Consider the following 20,686-nt stretch of genomic DNA (forward strand, 5'->3'; position numbering starts at 1 on the left):
GAAGAGATGATCCCTGGAAAAATGACTGAGACTCACAGAAGGTAACATCCATGGAAACATAAACCTCGCAAGTGTGAGGGTCATAGCACCGATAACCTTTTTAGGTAGAAGAATAACCAAGGAAAATACACTTTAGGGCCTTGGGATCAAGTCTCTTCAGATGGAATGAGAGGAATGGACAAAGTAGACATAACCAAAGACCTTAGGTGGAAGGGAAACAGGGTGAACAGACATACGGGGAAGAAGGTCAAGGGGACGTTGAAACTAGAGGACACTTGAAGGTATTCGGTTAATAAGATATGTAGCAATAAGAACCGCATCACCCCATTATGGTTTAGGGACGTGCATCGTGAACTTAAGAGCACGAGCAACCTCAAGAAGATGATGGTTCTTGCGTTCGGCAACACCATTCTATTCAGGGATACTAATACAACTGGTTTGATAAAGAATGCTATGGGCTTCAAGATAAGCCCGAAACGCACCATCAATATATTTAATACCATTATCACTCAGGAGGACTTTATGTTAGAATATTTCCTTGTTTCCTTATTTAGATTAAATTGTGATTGATTGATTGATTGATTAATTGATTGATTGATTGTGATTCTTTAATCAGTCAATCAATCAATATAAAAGGTAATTCTTTAATCAGTGTCTTAGGGCTTCCTTTTGTAACAGTTGATTGATTAATATAAAAGGTGATGATATCATAATCATCACTCAAGCTTTGCATTCTCTCAAATTACATGGTATCAGAGCCAGAACCCTAAAAACCGTCACCCACACAGCCGCTGCCACCAACCAGCCATCACCTATCACTACCCATCCTCCACTGCTGGTCCCTAAGTCTCTGTCAGAACCAATCAAGGCCCCACAAAGCTGTTTCGGCTTCAGCCGAAGGCCCCTCTGGCCTAGTCGACCCTTGTGAAGGCTGTCCTAGCCGCTCTTTGAGTATTTCGACTCCTGTGGATGAGTGTTTGAGGGTTGTCGTTCTGTTGCCCCAAGTTTCTTTCCCTCTACTTTTTCGAACACAGTTCATCACTTGTTTTGATTGGAGATTCATTTTCCCGTATTTGATTTATTTTTTGAATCCATAGATGACCTATTAATTTTATTGTTATGCTCCCATAGTGGTCTGTATGTGATTTTGCTTGTTCTAGCCCATTCCATTCCCTTTTCCATTCTTGTGATTCGTGCAAGGTTTTTTGGGTTGAGAGTATAGAGTTCTTATGGCTGACCTAACTAGTGAATCTACCACTAGTTCTCACCTATCTGAAGGGGAGAGCTCCAGTCCAGTTATGACTACTACATCTGAGAACCTGAACTCTAGCCTCAAAATCACCACTGCTCTGTTTAATAGTCAGAATTACCTTTCATGGTCTCAGTGTCTGACACTTTTTCTGAAGAGTAAGATAAAGATGGGATATGTTAATGGGAGAGTTCAAGCACCAGGTATTACGGATCCCGGCTATGACCAATGGGAGATTACCAACTCTTTAATCATGAGGTGGCTTATTCATTCTATGGTTCTTGAGATTGGTGAAGGCTACTTATCCATGGATATTGCCCGGGATATTTGAGAAGCAATCGCTACTACATATTCTCAAAAAAGAAATTTTTCTCAGTCTTTTAAGCGGCACCGATCTATTGAGCGCTCAATACAGGGGGAACAGGCAGTTCTCCAATATTACACCTTTCTAACTAATGGTTGAAAACACCTAGATCATCTCCTAGATTAGAAGCCTGTCTGTACAGTTGACTCAGTTGGTTACCAAAAGTTTCTTGCACAAGAGAGGGTCTTCAAGTTTCTGGAAGGCCTCAATGTGGAGCTTGATCCGGTCCAGAGTCGTGTTCTTGGCATGGATGTTCTTTCATCGCTTCAAGAGGCCTTTGCACATGTACAGAATGAGGAGAGGAGTCGTTCTGCTATGTTACCATTAGCTACTGGAGACCGTTCAGCATTACTTTCTACTCCTTCTCGAGATAGGGCTAGTTTATCACTACCTCTTTCACATCTTTCAAGGAAGGATACTGTGTTTTGTGATTACTCTCATGAGACATGTTGGAAGCTTCATAGGGATCCATCAGGGAGTTGGGGTGATCAGTCCAGTACTAGAGGCGGTCGATCAAGCCAGTATAGAGGAAGTGGCTCTAATCTACGAGTCCATCAGTCTAGTGTCATTGACACCCTTGATTCTACTTCCGCTTTAGTTGATCCGACTTCTGATAGTTTATCTAGCATGACTTCTCCTGAACTTGAGGATGTTTTGCGTCATTTGTTGGCCCAGAGGTCTTCTACTATTACCAGTGCATCTTCCTCGTCATTTGCCTGCTCAGGTAACTTAGCCTTTTATCCTAGTGCTTTTCTTTCCCATAAGTCTTTGCCATGCATTATTGATTCTAGTGCCTCAGATCATGTGTATGGGTCTTCTCATTTGTTGGCCGGCCGATCTTCTACTACTACCCGTGCATCTTTCTCATCATTTGCCCACTCAGGTAAACTTAACCTCTTCTCCTAGTGTTTTTCTTTCCCATAAGTCTTTGCATGGATTATTGATTCTGGTGCCTCAGATCATATGTCTGGGTCTTCTAACCTTTTCTCAGCATATAAGCCCTCTTCAGATCAAGACAAAGTTAGAATTGCAGATAGTATTGTTTCTTATATCTTTGGGAAAGGTTTAATTTATGTCACCCCTACCTTACCTCTATCCTCAGTGCTCCACGTTTCCAATTTTTCTGTTAATGTTCCATCCTTGAGTCGTATTACTATGGTTTTGAATTGTAGTGTGACATTTTTTCCTGATCATTGTCTTTTTCAAGGCCTTGTCCCGAGAAGGACAATTGGCAGTGGTAATGCAAAAAATCGTGTCTATTTCTTGGATCAGCAAAACAAACTTGCTCATCTTTCCATCCAATGCCCAACCACCAAGGAGGATTTATGCCTATGGCATCGGCGTCTTGGGCATCCTTCTTTTCATTTACTTAAGCATTTATTTTCGTCTGTTTTTACAAACAATAATGTGTCTGAGTTTCTTTGTGAGTCTTGTCAACTTGGCAAACAACACCGAGCTTCTTTTGCTCCAAGTCTTAATAAAAGTTTAGTACCTTTTTCTTTAATATATTCTGATGTGTGGAGTCTATCTCATGTTATGTCTTTAAAAGGCCATAGATGGTTTGTTACCTTTATCGATGATTTTTCTCGTACTACTTAGGTGTATCTTATTGAAAAAAAAAAGTGAGGTTTTTTCTGTGTTTCAAAATTTTCATAAAATGATTTGTACTCAGTTTGAGGCAATTGTCAAAATCTTGCATTCTAATAATGGAGGTGAATGCATCAATTTGGGGTTAGAGAGCTATTTTTTCACTCATGGCATTATACACCAATACCCCTCAACAAAATGGGGTTACAGAATGCAAAAATCGCCATCTTCTTGATATGGCTCGCTGCATGTGTTTTTCAATGAGCCTACCTCGATCCTACTGGGGGGGCGAGGCCATTCTCACCGCAGCCTATCTCATTAATCATCTTCCTATCCAAGCTTTGCAAAACAAGCTCCACTTCAAGTCCTTCTCGGTTTATAGTCTTTGTTTTCCAAACCCCCTAAAATATTTGGTAGTGTCTGTTCTGTCCACAATCATTCTCCCACTCATGGTAAATTGGACCCTCGCTCTCTCAAGTGTGTTTTCCTCAGATACTCGCCTACTCAAAAGGGGTATAAGTGTTATCACCCTCATCGTAAGTGGTTTGTATCCATGGATGTCACATTCTTTGAGTCCCACTCCTACTTCTTGTCTTTTTCAGTGTCCCAATCATCCCTTCAGGGAGAGCCTTGCTGTGAAAAGATTCTTGTTGTCCCTGTTGCTCCTATGGTGGAACCAATTGTTCCTGCACCACCTATTATTGGGACTATAAAATCCAATGCCACCAAGGATAAAGAAAGGCAAGTTTATATCAGGGACAAAGACAGACAGAAAATTATTTGAATACAAGAGACCACTTCTGCTCACCCACTACCATCTCCTGCTTCTGATAAGAGTCCAGGTAATTTTAAACCTCTTGTTTCTCTTAAGTATACTAATATTGCTATTTCTGACACTACTGATCTTGATATTCCTATTGCCAAAAGAAAGGGTATGATATCTTGTACTCAACATCCTATCTCAAACTTTGTGTCCTACTCTCATTTGTCTTCCTCTTATAGAGCCTTTGTGTCAAACATTTCCTCTGTTAATATTCCTAACCATTTTGAGGATGCTCTCACTACCTCTGAATGGAAACTTGCCATTATTGAGGAAATGAAAGCACTTCGTAAGAATGGCACTTGGGAATTAATTGAGTTACCTAAAGGTAAACGACTGATGGGATGCAAATGAGTGTATGCTGTGAGCACAAAGTAGATAGTTCCATTGAGCGTTACAAAGCTTGACTTGTGGCAAAAAGCTTCACTCAGACTTACGGAGCAGATTATCAGGAGACTTTTGCACCAGTGACTAAGATGAATTTAGTCAGAATACTTCTCTCTCTAGCAGCTAATTTAGATTGCCCACTTCATCAATTTGATGTAAAGAATGCTTTCTTATATGGTGATCTAGAAGAAGAGGTATATATGGACATTTCTCTTGGTTTTGAAGATCATCAGATAGAGGGTAAAGTATGCAGTTTTCGAAAGTCGTTATATGGTCTCAAACAGTCTCCAAAGGCTTGGTTTGAGAGATTCACTCAGGCTATGCTTAAATATAGTTTCAAACAAAGTCAGGCAGATCACACTTTCTTTGTGAAACATTCCTCACGTGGTAAGACTACTGCTCTCATTGTTTATGTAGATGACATAGTGTTTACAGGCGATGATAGTGAGAAAATACCACTGTAGAAGAAATATTTAGCTAGTGAGTTTGCAATTAAAGACTTGGGGAACTTGAAATATTTTCTGGGAATTAAAGTTGCTCGCTCCAAAGATGGGATTTTCATCTCACGAAAGAAATATGTTCTTGACCTTTTGACAGAAACAAGGATGCTCGGATGTAAGGCCTGTGATACCCCACTGGAACCTAATCAAAAACTTGATGATAATGAAAAAGGAGCAGATGTTGATAGGGAGAGTTATCAATGACTAGTAGATAAGTTCATTTACTTATCTCACTCTCGTCCTGATATTGCTATTGTTGTCAGTATGGTTAGCTAATTTATGCACGCTCCTTATCAAATTCACTTAGAGGCTATTATGAGAATTTTGAGGTACTTGAAATCTTCTCCTGGAAAGGGCCTTTGCTTTTCCAAATATGATCACCTCAGAGTGGAAACCTATACAAATGCTAATTGGGCAGGGTCCATAATTGATAGATCTACATCAGGATATTGTACCTTTGTGGGCGGCAATCTTGTTACTTAGAGGAGTAAGAAATAGAATGTGGTGGCTAGATCGAGTGCAGAAGCTGAGTTTAGAGTTATGGCACAAGGTGTGTGTGAACTCTTGTGGATCAAACTGTTATTGAGTGTTCTGAGGATGGGCCAGACAGACTTTATGTGGCTATATTATGATAATAAGGCTGCTATCAACATAGCTCACAATCCAATTCAACATGACGAGACAAAATATATTGAGATTACTAGCGGCATGATATGTACTCCTTTTGTGAAGTCAGGCGAACAACTTGCAGACATTCTCACCAAAGGAGTTAGAAGTAAACCATTTCATGACATTCTAGACAAGTTGGGCATGCGAGACATCTTCGCACCAACTTGAGGGGGACTGTTAGAATATTTTCTTGCTTGCTTATTTAGATTAGGTTGTGATTGATTGATTGATTGATTGATTGTGATTCCTCAATCAGTTAATTAATCAATCAATATAAAAAGTAATTCCTTAATCAGTGCCTTAGGGCTTCCTTTCGTAACAATTGATTGATTAATATAAAAGGTGATGATATCATAATCATCACTCAAGCTTTGTTTTCTCTCAAATTACATTTAATGGGGCTAGCAAATTGAGTAAGCACCATCTCATAAAATGTCTGAAAATAGGAAAAAACTTCACTTTTGGTCCGGACTCTAGAGCAAGTAAACCCAAGTCACACGAGAATAGCAATCAATGAAAGTGACAAAACACCGATAACCAAAGACGGACAAAATACGAGATGGACCCCAAACATCAGAATGAATAACCATAAAAAGAAAAAGACTTCTTTTATTAATAGAAGGATAACAAGAACGTTTATGTTTGTCAAACTCACAAGCATCACAATGAAAATTATTCTCATGGCAATCATTTACTAAAGTAGGAAAACATTTTTCTAAAACAGAAATAGAGGGATGTCCTAAACGCCTATGCCACTGATGCAACAGAAGAGGGGCAGAAGTGTTAATCGCTTCACGAGGATCGTGAGAAGATCCAAGAGAAGAAAGTCTAACATCCATAAAGTATAGGCCCCCATGTGCATTACCACTGCCAATCGTTCTCCCCGTACCCAATTCCTGAAAAAACACAATGAGAAAGATAAAAAGTTATGGAACAATTTAGCGAAATTGTAAAGACGACTAACAGAGAGTAAATTAGTAAAGAATTGGGGAACAAGAAGAACAAAAGAAATAGAAATAAGGGAGAGCAATGAACAGAGCATGTCCCAGACACAAAAGATGAAGACTCATCAGCAACTCTTACTTTATCTTTGCCAGAACAAGGAGTGTAAGAGTGGAAAAGATGAGACAAACCTGTCATGTGGTCAGTAACACCGGAACCAATGACCCAAGGATACGAAGGGAAAGAAGAAGCACTCAAGACACTCGTAAGAATACCTGCGGACCCAAGTTAGAAGCAAAGGGAGGATCAAAAGTAGAAGCAGAGAAATCAATCTGAACCATCAGACGCCGGAGAGTGTGCAACTCATCATAGGAAAGGGTGGCAGAATCTCCTGGGTGCTAGCAGACGACTCAAAGAGATCGGCATAAGAACAAACAGAGCCACCACGGGTACTACCCTGCCCTCGAGGAAGACGACCATGCAACTTCCAACAATGTTCTTGTTAAGTATTATTGTATAAGGGTAGTTAAGGATAGTTATGTCTTTTGTTCCTTTAGTCTTTTATTATAAGTATGTGTAACCCTAATAGGTTTATGAGGGTGAATAATATACAGTTCTCTTCCTTTTCTTTCTTTTATGCAAATCTAACATGGTATCAGAGCATCATCTTCCTCCTTGAAGATTCGTTTCTTTTTCTTGTTTCTTTCGTTCTTCCTTGTACACAGAAAAAATCAGAAAAAAAAAAAAAAAAATTCAAAAAAAAAAAAAAAAAAAAAAAAAAAAAATCCTTTATGGTCGAAATTTGATGGGTTTTCACCCTAGATTTTTATTTTAATTTTTTGATGAGTTTTTGAGTGTTTTTCCAATTTTTGTTGATTTTTGGAAAAAACGATTGATTTTTTTGGAAGTCCCTGCTGCGGCCTGTTTTTGGCTGTTTTTTCCCTTCCTCCCTCTACCTTGGGAGCCGACTGGGACTGATCTAGGGTTGGGAGGACTGGTTTTGATGATTTGGCAAGCTTTCACTCTATTTTTGTCAATTTTCCTCAGTTTCAGCACGTTTTCTCTCAGTTTCTGACTGGTTTTGGTCTCTCCAGCCCCTGTTTCGGCTCTGTTTTTGTCTCTAGAGGTAACTATTGTCCCTAAGTTGAGTTGGTGGATTGCCTCTGTTGGTTTTTGCTGTTTTTCGACTGGTATTTGCTTTTTTCCTATTGTGGGCATTTAATCTTCAATGGCTGAGGGTGAGACTAAGGATACAATTAGTGATGAGGGTGGCCTCCGTCGTGTTATGACTCTTACCGACAATCCCTCTCTTCAAATTAGTCCTGTTAAATTGGATGGTTCCAACTATTTGATTTGGTCCCGCTCATGTGGTCTTGCTATTGCTGCTCGCCGTTTGACTGGCTACATTACTGGTTCTCTTCCCCTACCGGATGGTGATGCCTCACTCCATACTCAATGGATTTCTGAAAATGCTCTTGTTATGACTTGGCTCATCAACTCTATGCAGCCCACTATTAGTCGGAGTTTCCTTTTATTAGATACTGCTCATAAGATTTGGACAGCTGCAGCCCAAATGTACTCCCAACAAGGTAATGATGCACAGGCGTATGAGTTGAGGAAGAAGCTTCGGAGCTTAGATCAGAAAGATAGATCACTCGCAGTCTACTATGCTGAGTTGAGTAGTTTGTGGCAGGAACTAGACTATTACCAAAGCTTCCAGGCTGTTTGTTCTCGGGATGCCACGTTGTTTCAACAAACCGTTGAGAAAGAGCGTGTGTATGACTTCCTTGCTGGCTTGAACTTGGAGTATGATCAGATTCGCGTCCAGGTGTTGGGTCGTTCACCTTTTCCCACCCTACGCGAGGCTTATGCCCTTGTCCAGCAAGAGGAGAGTCGCCGTAGTGCTATGGTACATTCCTCTACTCAGGATCGTTCTGCTTTAGCTGTTGCTCCTGTTCCTCCTCCTCGGGCTCCTCGGCCTAGTCCAGTTCAGTCTGGGAGTCAGGGTACACTGGTTGATCGAGATCGCTTGAAGTGTGATTATTGTGGGAAAGACAGACATGATCGAGAGCATTGTTGGAAACTGAATGGTCGCCCTACTCGGGGTCGAGGTCGTGGTAGTACAGCTCGACCCCAAGCACATGTGTCCGAGATTGCTGTGAGTCCTTCTGAGCCCAGCACTCTTTCCCAGGATGAGTTACACACTCTCAGACGTTTGATGGCTCGACTTGACTCTCCTTCTACCACAGTTTCTTCTACTTCTGCTTCTTCCAATTTTGCCAACACAGGTATTCCTGCTAGTGCTCTTAGTACCTTATCATCGCCTTCTTGGATTATTGATTCCGGTGCCACCGATCACATGACAGGTGCCTCTAGTCTTTTCTATTCTTATTCTCCTTGTTCCGGCCGAGACAAGGTTCGAGTGGCTGATGGCACTTTATCCTCTGTCTCTGGCAAGGGTTCAGTTCATTGTTCATCTTTGCTTTCTCTTTCCTCTGTGCTTCATGTTCCTACTTTTTCCACTAATCTGCTTTCTGTTAGTAGTCTTACTACTTCTCTAAATTGCTCAGTGACATTTTTTCCTACTCATTGTGTCTTTCAGGACCTGGCTACGGGGAAAACGATTGGCAATGGTAGAGCACAAGGTGGGCTGTACTTTCTGGATGCCGTTCCTCCTGTCGTCCCATCTCAAGCTCTCAAGTGCACTATTGGCTCCTCTCTTTCTCTCCTTCATCAGTGGCATCGCCGTTTGGGTCATCCTTCCTTTAATGTTTTAGAGAAACTTTTTCCTTCTTTAGTTCGTGATTGTCCTAGGAGTATTTTTGGTTGTGATGCTTGTGAACTTGCAAAGCATAAACGTACTTGTTACCCTTCAATTAATAAAAGAAGTACTTTTCCTTTTATGCTTATTCATACTGATGTGTGGGGCCCTTCCCCTGTGGTTTCTACTTCTGGGTATCGATGGTTTGTTACTTTTATTGATTGTTTTTCCCGTGTGACTTGGATTTACTTGCTTCGAACTAAGAGTGAAGTTTTTTTTTGTTTCCAAACTTTTCATAAAATGGTGACCAATCTTTTTAATGCTCAAATCAAAATTCTTCGTAGTGATAATGGGACTGAGTATGTTGATGGAGTTTTTCGGGCATACTTAGAGGAGCATGGCATTCTTTATCAGACTAGTTGTGTTGGTACTCCTCAACAGAATGGGGTTGCCGAACGCAAGAATGGCCATCTTCTTGAAGTTGCTCGCTCTCTCTTGTTTACCATGAATGTCCCTAAGTCTTTTTGGGGTGATGCTGTTCTTACCGCTGCTTACCTTATCAACCGTATGCCTTCCAGTGTCCTCCAATTCCAGATTCCTCTTCAACTGCTTCCTGTCGCATATCCCACCTCGTCTCTTCCTCCTCGGGTGTTTGGGTGTGTCTGTTTTGTTCATTTGCAACCTCGTACTCGTGGGAAACTCGATCCTAAGGCTGTGCGTTGTGTCTTTATTGGTTATTCTGCTACTCAGAAGGGTTACAAATGTTATGATCCTCACACTCGCAAAGTGTATGTCAGTATGGATGTCACTTTCCGTGAAGCTGTGTCCTTCTTTCCTTCTCCTCCGCCATCTCCTCCGGGGGAGAGTAGTGGTATAGATGAGATTGCGGATGAGGAGATGGCCTATCAACACGAGTTGTCTTTTTTCCTTCCTAGTCAGCGGACTATTATTTGTGGTGAGGGGGAGCCTAATAGTTCTCTTGATGTGGAGCCTGACATTAGTGGTCGTTTGGACAGGGCTGATTTTAAGACTTATTCTCGACGTCCGAAAGAGCAAGCATCTCTTGTGCCACCAAACCCATCATCATCCCTCATGCCAGTTCCAGGTAATGCATCTCAGTCTATCCCTCTACCTGTAGTTGAGAGTCCTGTTGTCAATGATTCGAGTCTTCCTATTGCTCTTAGAAAGGGGGTTAGGGCATGTACTCAACACCCCATTTCTAAATTTGTGTCATACGATTCATTGTCTTCTACATATCGTGCTTTTGTTTCGTCTTTGTCTTCTGCATGTATTCCCCAGGGTTGGACAGAAGCTATCAATGATCCTAAGTGGAAAGTAGCTATGGTAGAAGAGATGCAAGCTCTAAGCAAGAATAACACTTGGGAGTTGGTTTCTCTTCCTAGTGGAAAAAAGCCTGTAGGGTGTAAATGGGTGTTCACCATCAAGCAGAAAGCAGATGGAACAATTGAACGGTACAAAGCACGGTTAGTGGCCAAGGGATTTACTCAGACATATGGAATTGATTACCAAGAAACCTTTGCTCCTGTGGCGAAGATGAATTCCATTCGAGCTATTCTCTCATGTGCAGCTAATTTGGGATGGCCTTTACAGCAGTTAGACGTGAAGAATGCATTTCTCCATGGTGATTTGGAGGAGGAGGTATATATGGATATACCACCAGGATTCTCATCTCAGTCTACAGTTGGGAAAGTTTGTAGGTTGAAAAAGGCGTTATATGGTTTAAAACAATCTCCTCGGGCTTGGTTTGACAGATTCCTAAAGGCTATGTTGAGGTTCGGGTATAAGCAAAGCAATGCAGATCACACAATGTTTGTCAAACGTCACGCAAATAAGGTAACTGTGCTTATAGTGTATGTGGATGACATAGTTGTGACAGGTAATGATGAGGAAGAAGTGACACATCTTAAGATGCTGTTGGCCAAGGAATTTGAGATCAAAGACCTTGGTTCATTGCGGTACTTTCTTGGGATTGAAGTTGCCAGATCTGACAAAGGCATCTTTCTTTCTCAGCGAAAGTATATTCTAGATCTTCTTGAGGAAACTGGCATGTTAGGCTGCCGACCTCCTGATTCTCCAATTGAGGCTAATCACCATCTTTGTAGTGGTGTTGGTGATCTTGTGGAGAAGGAAAGGTACCAGCGACTTGTTGGAAGACTTATATATTTATCCCACACTCGTCCAGATATTGCCTATGCGGTTGGGATAGTGAGTCAATTTATGCATGAGCCTCGTGCCCCTCATTTGGATGCAGTGTATCGTATTTTGAGGTATCTTAAATCTGCTCCTGGAAAAGGGATTTTATTTTCCAATCATGGTCACTTGAGGTTGGAGGCATTCACAGATGCTGATTGGGCTGGTTCTATAGATGACAGGCGATCTACCTCCGGTTATTGTGCATTTGTGGGGGGAAATTTAGTGACATGGCGTAGTAAGAAACAAACAGTGGTGTCCAGATCTAGTGCAGAGGCAGAATACAGGGCTATGGCGCATGGTACATGTGAATTGATGTGGCTCCAGTCCTTGTTGAATGATATTGGGTTTGTTTGTAGTGAACCATTGACACTGTACTGTGACAACAAAGCTGCCATTAGTATTGCTCACAATCCTGTTCAGCATGATAGAACCAAACATATTGAGATTGACAGACATTTCATCAAGGAGAAATTGAATAAGGGTTTCATATGTATGCCTTTTGTGAAGTCTGCAAATCAATTGGCTGATGTCTTTACTAAGGGTCTTAGTAGTAAAGTTTTCCATCCTATTTGCTGCAAGTTGGGCATGAGAGATATCTTTGCACCAACTTGAGGGGGAGTGTTAAGTATTATTGTATAAGGGTAGTTAAGGATAGTTATGTCTTTTGTTCCTTTAGTCTTTTATTATAAGTATGTGTAACCCTAATAGGTTTATGAGGGTGAATAATATACAGTTCTCTTCCTTTTCTTTCTTTTATGCAAATCTAACAGTTCCCTATCATGCCAGTCTTTTCCACAATAATCACATGTAATCTGACTACGATCAATACTACCACCTTTACCCCCAGAGTTGGAGAATGAACCATCCTTTGGAGCAAAAGAAACAGCCAAGGCAAAGCGATCTTGGAGAAACTGATGAACCATAGCACTACGCTTTCTAAAAATAAGCATACGCCTCACGCACAATAGGGAAAGGATCTTGACCGAGAATCTAAACATGAATCTGATCATACTCAATGTTAAGGCCAGCAAGAAAATCATAGACCCTCTCCTTGGATACCATTTGCTAAAAAGTAGTAGCATCTTGAGAACAAACAACCTAGAAGTTCTGATAATAGTCAAGTTCTTGCCACAAGCTACTTAACTCCGCATAGTACTTGGCAAGGGACCTATCCTTCTGCTCGAACCCCCATATTTTCTTCCGCAACTCATAGGCCTAAGCATTGTTACCACGCTGGGAATACATCTGAGCAGCAACAACAACAGCAGCAATCCATGTCTCATGAGCAGTATCCATCAAAACAAAGGAGCAACTAATACTGGGATGAATAGAATTAATGAGCCAAATCATGACAAGAGCATTCTCCTTAAGTTATTTTCCTCGAGCTGGTCCATCCTCCTTGGGAGCCTTGGTAACTCCCTCGAAGTAACCAGACATGCCACGAGCAGTAATAGCCAATTGAAAAGAACGCAACCAAACCAAGTAATTAGTGCCATCCAACTTGACTGACATAAGCTGAAGAGAGGAATTTTCACCAAGAGAGACATTGGGACTGGACTCTTCCACCTCACTACTTACAAGGGTCTTACCATCATCAGCCATGGCCTAAAACAGAGTGATCACACCGAAAGAATAATACAGCCACAACCCAACAACAGCAAAATAAGGCCAAAAAACCAATCACACTGAAGCAGGAGACCCAAAAACAAGTAGATGGAGGCCCAAAACGATCAACGGGAGCACTGAGAAGCCAAAAAAAATCAAACACCATCTAGAAACATCAACCAATGCCAAAAGGGGCTAGAGAAGCCATGGTTGGCTCCTAAAGGAAGCAACCCAAGGGTTGAATTGAACCAAAAATAGCCAGAAAGAACAAATCGAAAAAATAGGCCTATTTTTCCCCAAAAAAATGAAGAAATTTTGGAAAAACTAGACAACCATAAACAAAAAAATTTGAAAATTTTTCTAGGTACTCCCTTACCCTAGTCAATAATGGTAGGAATTTTTATTTTTATTTTTATTTTTATTTTTTTTACATTATTCAACAAGAACACCTAATGTACGAACAAAATAAAAAACAATCCTCAGAAATAAAGATATAAAAAATAGAAGAATAGAAAATAAGAACCCTGCTCTGATACCAAGTTAAAACTGGAGCATAACAGTCGATCGAGAGAGAGAGAGAGAGAGAGAGATATGCTGGAAGAAGGGGCACAAAACCTAATTAGGTTTCTTACGTCACTAAGCACTTGAATTTATAATAATAAGACAATAAGTACAATGACACTAATACCCTCAAGCACATAACTAAACATATATCCCTGATTCCAAGAATCAGAAGGTAATTAGGTCACCAATCCAAAAACTAAATGGTACTGGAAATAATGATGTAGCAGCAAAATGACAAAGGTAAACATAAAGAAAAGAAGACACATACAAAGTATTGCAGAGCCAAAGGTGCTTCCAAAAGTAAAGATACACTCCGCCTAAAAATTAATATTTAGACAATCATATATTTATGCAAAAAGGCCTGTCCATAGAAATACCTGTCCCTTTTTAGTAGTAAGTTGCCGAAGTATTGTTTCAGGCTTTGTCTTCCCTACAGTTGGTTCACCTCTAAAGAAAACAATAAAGCATGTGCTATTAGTGATGAGACTTATTATGACAATATCCCCAAGTAATTGAAAATATATAAAGCAATTCAAGGGAGATTCTTACGTCTTCCGATCAAGGAAACGTATAGATATATTGTTGACCTCAGCTTCAGAAACTTGTAACCTAATAATACCCCCAGAAAGAATCTCAACGCCAGAAACCTGTGATAGTTTTCAAAATACAATCGACTATTAACATTAAAAACGTATGGTCCAGGCCGATTACAAGTCTTCACACACAAGCTTTAATTTAGCATGGATGAAGTGCTAACCAAGCCAAAAAGACCCCTCTCTATGTACCAGCCATTGATGGAATCTATTACTTCATCTAAACGCCTAATATTAACCACTTTTCCTGCATAACTTGACACCAAAATCAACAGAACAGATGTCTCCTATCAGTAGTATTCAGTAATACAGCAAGTCTAATAATCTAGGATTATTATATAATATATGCATATATGCACACACACACAAACATCCGTAGTACACATTTATGCATGCGCAACTCTGTAAAGATTAAAAAGAAAAGCGTACCATATCCATCACGAAAAGAATCCTCTATAAACTTTGTCGGAAGAACATTAGCCCCTTCACACACCAACCCTTGGAACTCTTGGTTTGGTTCTACCTTATGCCAAAACATAGCAATATGAATTATTATGCCAATCCACACCATAAAGAAAACATGTTTTCAAGAAATGTTAATGCATGCCTATTACGCTATATGGCTTACACAAATATAACAACAAAAACAAACCAATAATTCGTTTCTATTGACCCAGGATGCTAAATGATTCCGTAATGATGTGATCGAGATCCAAGGCTATTTCTAGTGAGAAAAGTGATTTATTGCACTTAGCAAGAAGGGAAGAAAAAGGTTTTAAGTTCTTCGCTTGTTTTGACTTGTATGATATAATATCCTTTGGGATTAGCCACAATGAATTTTAGAAGGTTTTTCCTTTAGGTATATTTTTGTGAGTTTCCTTAGTCAGAAGGTTACCTCTATTCATGTGGCTACTAATAGAACTACGAATTGAAGTCACCCATGGCCTATCTACAAAAGTTATATGCAAGAATAAGCATGACGCCACCCTCACCTCAATAGCTAGCTTTTAGGATTGAGTTCTACCGAATATCATGTAACATTATATCAGAGCTCAAGTTGGGGGAGATCTTGGATTCAAGTCTCTCCATTTGCATTTGGTCCCGATTTCTATTCTTCTTTCTATGTACAAATATTGCATCTCTACTTGCAAGACCGGGTTGCATGTGAAGGAACATAATGAATCACTTAATATACATTGTTAGACCCATTTCCCAATAGCTTAGCTTTTGGGACAGTTGATGACTTAAAAAGAACAGTTATCTTTCTGGCTACTTATAAGCACTTGTCACGTACTTGTCATTATAGTAGTTACATGTAAGCCACTTGTAAATTGCTCGTTGAATGGTTGCAATCAAGACACATTTCACTTGCTATTAAGTGGTTGCATGAATGCCACTTGCCACCTTAGCTATCTATCAAAATAGTTAGCTAGCTTTTGTGCAGGGTTGTAACTCCACTTTTGAGGAAGGTTTTTGGAGGGTAATCGGATATGGTACTTCCTTATACTCTTATTTCTTTAATTTCTAGGGCTTTGCTTAGAGGCCTATACCTCATGGATTTCAAGTCTTGCTTGATAAAAATTGCATAAATCAACTCTAAAAACTCATTTCAACATCACTCCAAGTTTCATTCAGGTCCACATTTGATTATAGTAGTTGAGAAACTCCAAGAACATCAAGCAAGCTTATGATAGCATAGGTGCAATTCCCTAACACCAAGAGTTTAGCAAAGTGTTAGCTAAAAAATCAAACCTCCATCAATTGTTCACACGCCAAGCTTCAACAATAGTAAGAGTCTGAATCTTTATATTTTTCTTACTATACATAAGGAGTGAAAAGAAGATTAAACAAAAATCAGAACTAGCAACAGTAATTAACAACTATTCATGGTTAGTTTGATCAATTTAACTGTGGTAAACCAGAAGTTGGCATTATTTCTATAAGAATTGATAAGTCAACCATCTTAACAATTTTCTACCAAAATCCTATAAGGTTAGCAGGTGGGAAAGATAAAACATTCCATGAACCTTACTTGAACATGGCTTGACAAGTAGTAAAACTTGTTAGTGTTACGCATAACATTAGGTTGCCAATTTCATGGCTTGTACATGCAAGTTTAGGTAGAGCCCAAGCCACTACATGAGGAGAGCACATTGGATTACTACAACACCTAGGAAGCTTAAAGTGCAATGGGATATCATCATCACACAGCAAGGATTTTATCAGCAGCACAAATTCTTTCATAAGGTGGATACGGAGTGGGTGGCCCTCCCTCTTGAATATATATGTTTTTGATTGACTATATAGGACATGGTAACAATAACAAAGCTCAAGTTCTTTGGGATTGTACAATATTTTTGGCTACATTTTTTTAGATTTGTTTGGAAAGCAGTGCACAGATGTTTTAAGCCATGTAAGAATCCAGAGAGGAATAAAATTTGTCATGCATCTTCCTTTGGGGCTTTAGCTTCTCCTTTCAAGGGATTCCTGTCTTATGATTAATAGGGATTTGAGGGTTGTATGTAGTATCATATGTAATCCTATTTTTTTTAGCTCGCTTTTGTACTTTTTGGTGGACTTCTTGTACTATACTTTCTGTTGCATATTTTCTTTTTCAGTCACTTATAAAAAATAATAGTAACCCATTTTTTTTAGCTCGCTTTTGTACTTTTTGGTGGACTTCTTGTACCATATTTTCTTTTTCAGTTACTTACAAATAATAATAGTAATAGCAATAGTAGTATAATATGTAATCCTATTTTTTTGTGCTCGCTTTTGTACTTTCTGGTGGACTTCTTGTACTATACTTTCTTTTGCATATTTTCTTTTTCAGTCACTTATAAAAAATAATAGTAATAGCAATAGTAGTAGTAGTAGTAGTAGTAGTAGTGGTGGTGGTGGTGGTGTTGCTAACCAAAGAAAATGAATAATAAGTGTCAAATCCCTCTTTATAACCTTAAACAAGAATAGGTCCCAAGATAAATTCATTAGCACATAAAGTGCCACAGTAAAAATTGATTGGGAGGTCAAGTCCTTTTTTTAAATTTTCATCCTTTTTTAAACGATTTACCCTTTTACCCATTTTAAATCTTTAAATATCAGAACCTTTATTCTACCCATCCTCTCTAGTCTATAGGCACAAACATGTTTGCCTCCCTGATTTTAGATCCCTGATTTTCAAAGAAAAATAGTGCCGGTAGTGTAATCTGTAATTTAGCATCTTTCAATTTCCACTGGTATAATCATTAATCTTATTTCACCTTTGTGTTGACTTAATTCCTTGCACCTGGTTTACATTTATTTTTCATGCAAATTAGTTAAAACTTGGTCTAGGAGAAATTTTCTAGAAATTCCCTATCCCGTTTGATCCAAAATCACTCAACTGAATAATAAGAGCATTATAGTCACGGTAAAGAGAATGCAACAAAAAAAGCCCGCCTTACTCCCCTTCACACTCATAAATCAAGGGAATTATGTCTATGCCAACAATTAAACCATTTGGTTTCTTTCATGAACAAATAAAATATGACCAAATAAATGGTGTTCTTCCCATCTAGGACACACACATGCAGAAGGATTGCACATTCAAGTTGAGTAGTTGACTACAAACACACACCAACTCATGTCAAACAAATGTCCAGATTTATCATATTATCCTTTTTCCCTTAACATTTCTTTTTCTTTTCTTTACTTTTCCTCTTTTCGAATGTTTCATCTTTTTCATTACAGAATTCTCACTCCAATTGTCAAATTATACCATCCCTCCTTTGGCTTTTAAATTCTTGAAGCCCTAATTCCAATTTATTTGTAGATACTTCGGGTTTTCTAATTCGGACATTAAATCTCTATGTCCCAACCCCTCAATACCAAACACCCCCAACCACCACCACCACCACCACCGATAATCCATTTCTTCTAGGAAAAAATCAAAAGGACCTCAACAAATGTTAGGGGAAGAGACAGCAGGGTTTTTATTTATATTTTTTTTTAAGACACCATGTGTTAAGTGTAGGATATCGTTGCAAAATCAGCATGGGATTTCTCAATTTTCCAAAACCTTCTCTCTCTTTCCACCCCACCTCACTACATTACCAAAACCTTGTCACTCATTCCAAACAGCAGAATGTGACACCTCTTTCCTTCCCAACTCAATCAAGCAAACAGAGAAGATAATGTCCTTCCCCTACACTACCCTTCCCACACCTTCCCCAGACCATTGGCATTATCGAAACTTTCCCGAGTAAGAATAACCATCCCATATACTTGCTGGGCTCATCATTAGTATTGACTTTGGTTTGCTACATTCTGCAAATATACTTGTCCTCCAAACACGATTAAAGACTATAAAAAAACAACACATAAAACACCTCTTGAGCCTACATATCATATTCTACCAAGGCGTTGAAACTACTTCAATTGTAAAAATGCAATGCCATAAAAAACCTAAGTGGCAATTCATCAAACATGTCATATGCATACCTGAAACACCAATCGAATACCATCCCGTGTATCAATGGCGACAGGCATGCAAGAACAGAAGTACCCACTACTTATAATCCTATGAACATCCTCTTGGACGTCCCTAACTGTGAGTGCCGAGTTGGGTCGGCTCGCCTTCAGTGCTGCGAGAGCTTCGTTCTCGAGGTCCTTCCGCTCCAGCTCTTCGCCATCCTTGTTCCTCACCAAGACCTCACTGATCAACACTCTCTCCTCCTCATGTCGACCAGTCGCTGAGTACCCACCGCCCTTGGGCTGAGCCACCACGGCCTCGGAAGTGGCCGAGTCGTCGGGACGAGTCAGAGACAAGGACGCAGAGCACAAGAGAGAGGACTTGGAGTGAAATGGAGTGGTTTTTTTGTGGGTATTCTTCAAGTTTTTAAGGAATTGATCGATTGACGACATGGTTCTGGAAAGAGTAGAAGAGATTAGGGTTTGGGAAGCGAATTGGAGATTAGAGAAGAGAGGGATGGGGTGGTGGTGGGGGTGAGGTGGAGGAGAGAGAGGGAGTCTGAGAGAAGAGGAAGTGAAACGAACGCCGTCATTTCTCGGCATAGTGTTTGATCGACGGCGAGAGGTTGACGATGATGTTGTTGAGCTTCACTTGAGCTGGGTTTTGAAAATACCAGCTACCAGCAACAAAACCCTGGCTACACCAAAAATAAATAAAAATAAAATTCCAAATCGAACCAACTCTATTTCTAGGCCTTGTTTCTCTCTCTCTCTCTCTTAAAAAAAAAAAAAAAAAAAAAAAAAAAAAAAAAAAAAAAAAGAAGAAAAAAGAAAAAAGGAGGAGGAGGAAGAAGAGTTAAAAAATCATTATTCTATTTAAGTCACGTCATTTTATTTAAGTTATATTACTTTTTTATCACATCCCTTTAAACTCAACTCATATTTTATAAAAAATCAAAAAATACGTTTATTTAGATCATTCTAAACCACCCCTCAGTACTCTATGAGCATTTTCAATATTTCATCATATTTTCACCAAATTTAAATTTAATAAAAATATATTTAAAAATTATTAATAATGTTTTCATTAATTGTTCGTTAATGCCTCATTTGGAATTAAAATTTTAATTAAAAAGTCAATATAAGTTATTACATCACTCTCTTTATTTTTTTATATGTCTTTTTATAAAAAATCAAAAATTTACTAAAATAATATGTTTCCGAACGAGGTCAAGAGTGAATCATTTTTTTTCCTTAAATTGAAAACGCATCAAATTTGAATTTGACGGAATTTAAAAAAAAAAATTACCAAATTTTATAAAAATGAAAATTTTGTTTAAGAGGGTGCAAATTATCAAATTCGCTCCATCTTTTTGTCAAACTACTTCGTGATCATTGGAGGTAGGAATATGTAAAATACCGTTTAATCCGCTAAAACACACCAATCTACACCGTTCTATCAACTAACTATAGATTAAATTTTAAAATTTATAATTCGCCTTCGAAATCGCTCCACTCCACTATAGTTAATACATATATATTTTTTAATCTCTAATAAAATATCAAAATAGAAATGAGTATGAAAGATATTTAAAATGTGAAGTTTATTATAAATTAATAGTTATATATATGAAAAATATTATGTAAAATTAGTTTGTGTTATGTACATTAGTGTTATATTATACAAATGTTTGATAATTGATTATGAATATTTTTCAATTCGTCAATCCGTCTCAAACCGCCCAAACTGCAATTTGGTTATTTACCAATCTACTAATTTGTTATTTAATTTATAATTTTATTCTCAAACTATTTGAATTGCACCACCTACACATCTAATTGGAGATGCCCGTCGAGCTTACGTCCTTATTAGAGCGTCATTTGAAAATTGCCTATTTTAGTTGACTTTTTTATTTTTTATTAAAATATATGCAGAAAAATAAAGAGAATAATCAGACAACTTATAGAATTTTTTAACTTTT

The 20,686-nt window shown here is 38.8% G+C and overlaps 1 protein-coding gene across 2 annotated transcripts in view; it reads right to left on the reverse strand.

The window, feature by feature from the left end:
* The window catches only part of OEP80 (outer envelope protein of 80 kDa), a 42,148-nt gene extending 22,618 nt beyond the window's left edge, over positions 1 to 19,530 (reverse strand). The window contains exons 1-5 of one of the 2 annotated variants that reach the window (XR_014351417.1): positions 18,735 to 19,425; positions 14,685 to 14,778; positions 14,420 to 14,502; positions 14,212 to 14,309; positions 14,040 to 14,109 (exon numbers count right to left, since the gene is read on the reverse strand). Coding sequence is in view for 1 of the 2 variants with exons in the window: in XM_082907116.1 (XP_082763242.1) it covers positions 14,040 to 14,109; positions 14,212 to 14,309; positions 14,420 to 14,502; positions 14,685 to 14,778; positions 18,735 to 19,307 (918 nt within the window). In the remaining variant the exon portion in view is untranslated. Of the gene's footprint in view, positions 1 to 14,039; positions 14,110 to 14,211; positions 14,310 to 14,419; positions 14,503 to 14,684; positions 14,779 to 18,734 lie in introns of both variants that reach the window. The other variant, XM_082907116.1, reaches the window with a different exon arrangement.
* Between the last annotated feature and the right edge of the window lie 1,156 nt (positions 19,531 to 20,686).

Source organism: Camellia sinensis, chromosome 14 (genome assembly GCF_055761805.1).
Source record: "Camellia sinensis isolate YWXY chromosome 14, ASM5576180v1, whole genome shotgun sequence".
NCBI lineage: Eukaryota > Viridiplantae > Streptophyta > Magnoliopsida > Ericales > Theaceae > Camellia > Camellia sinensis.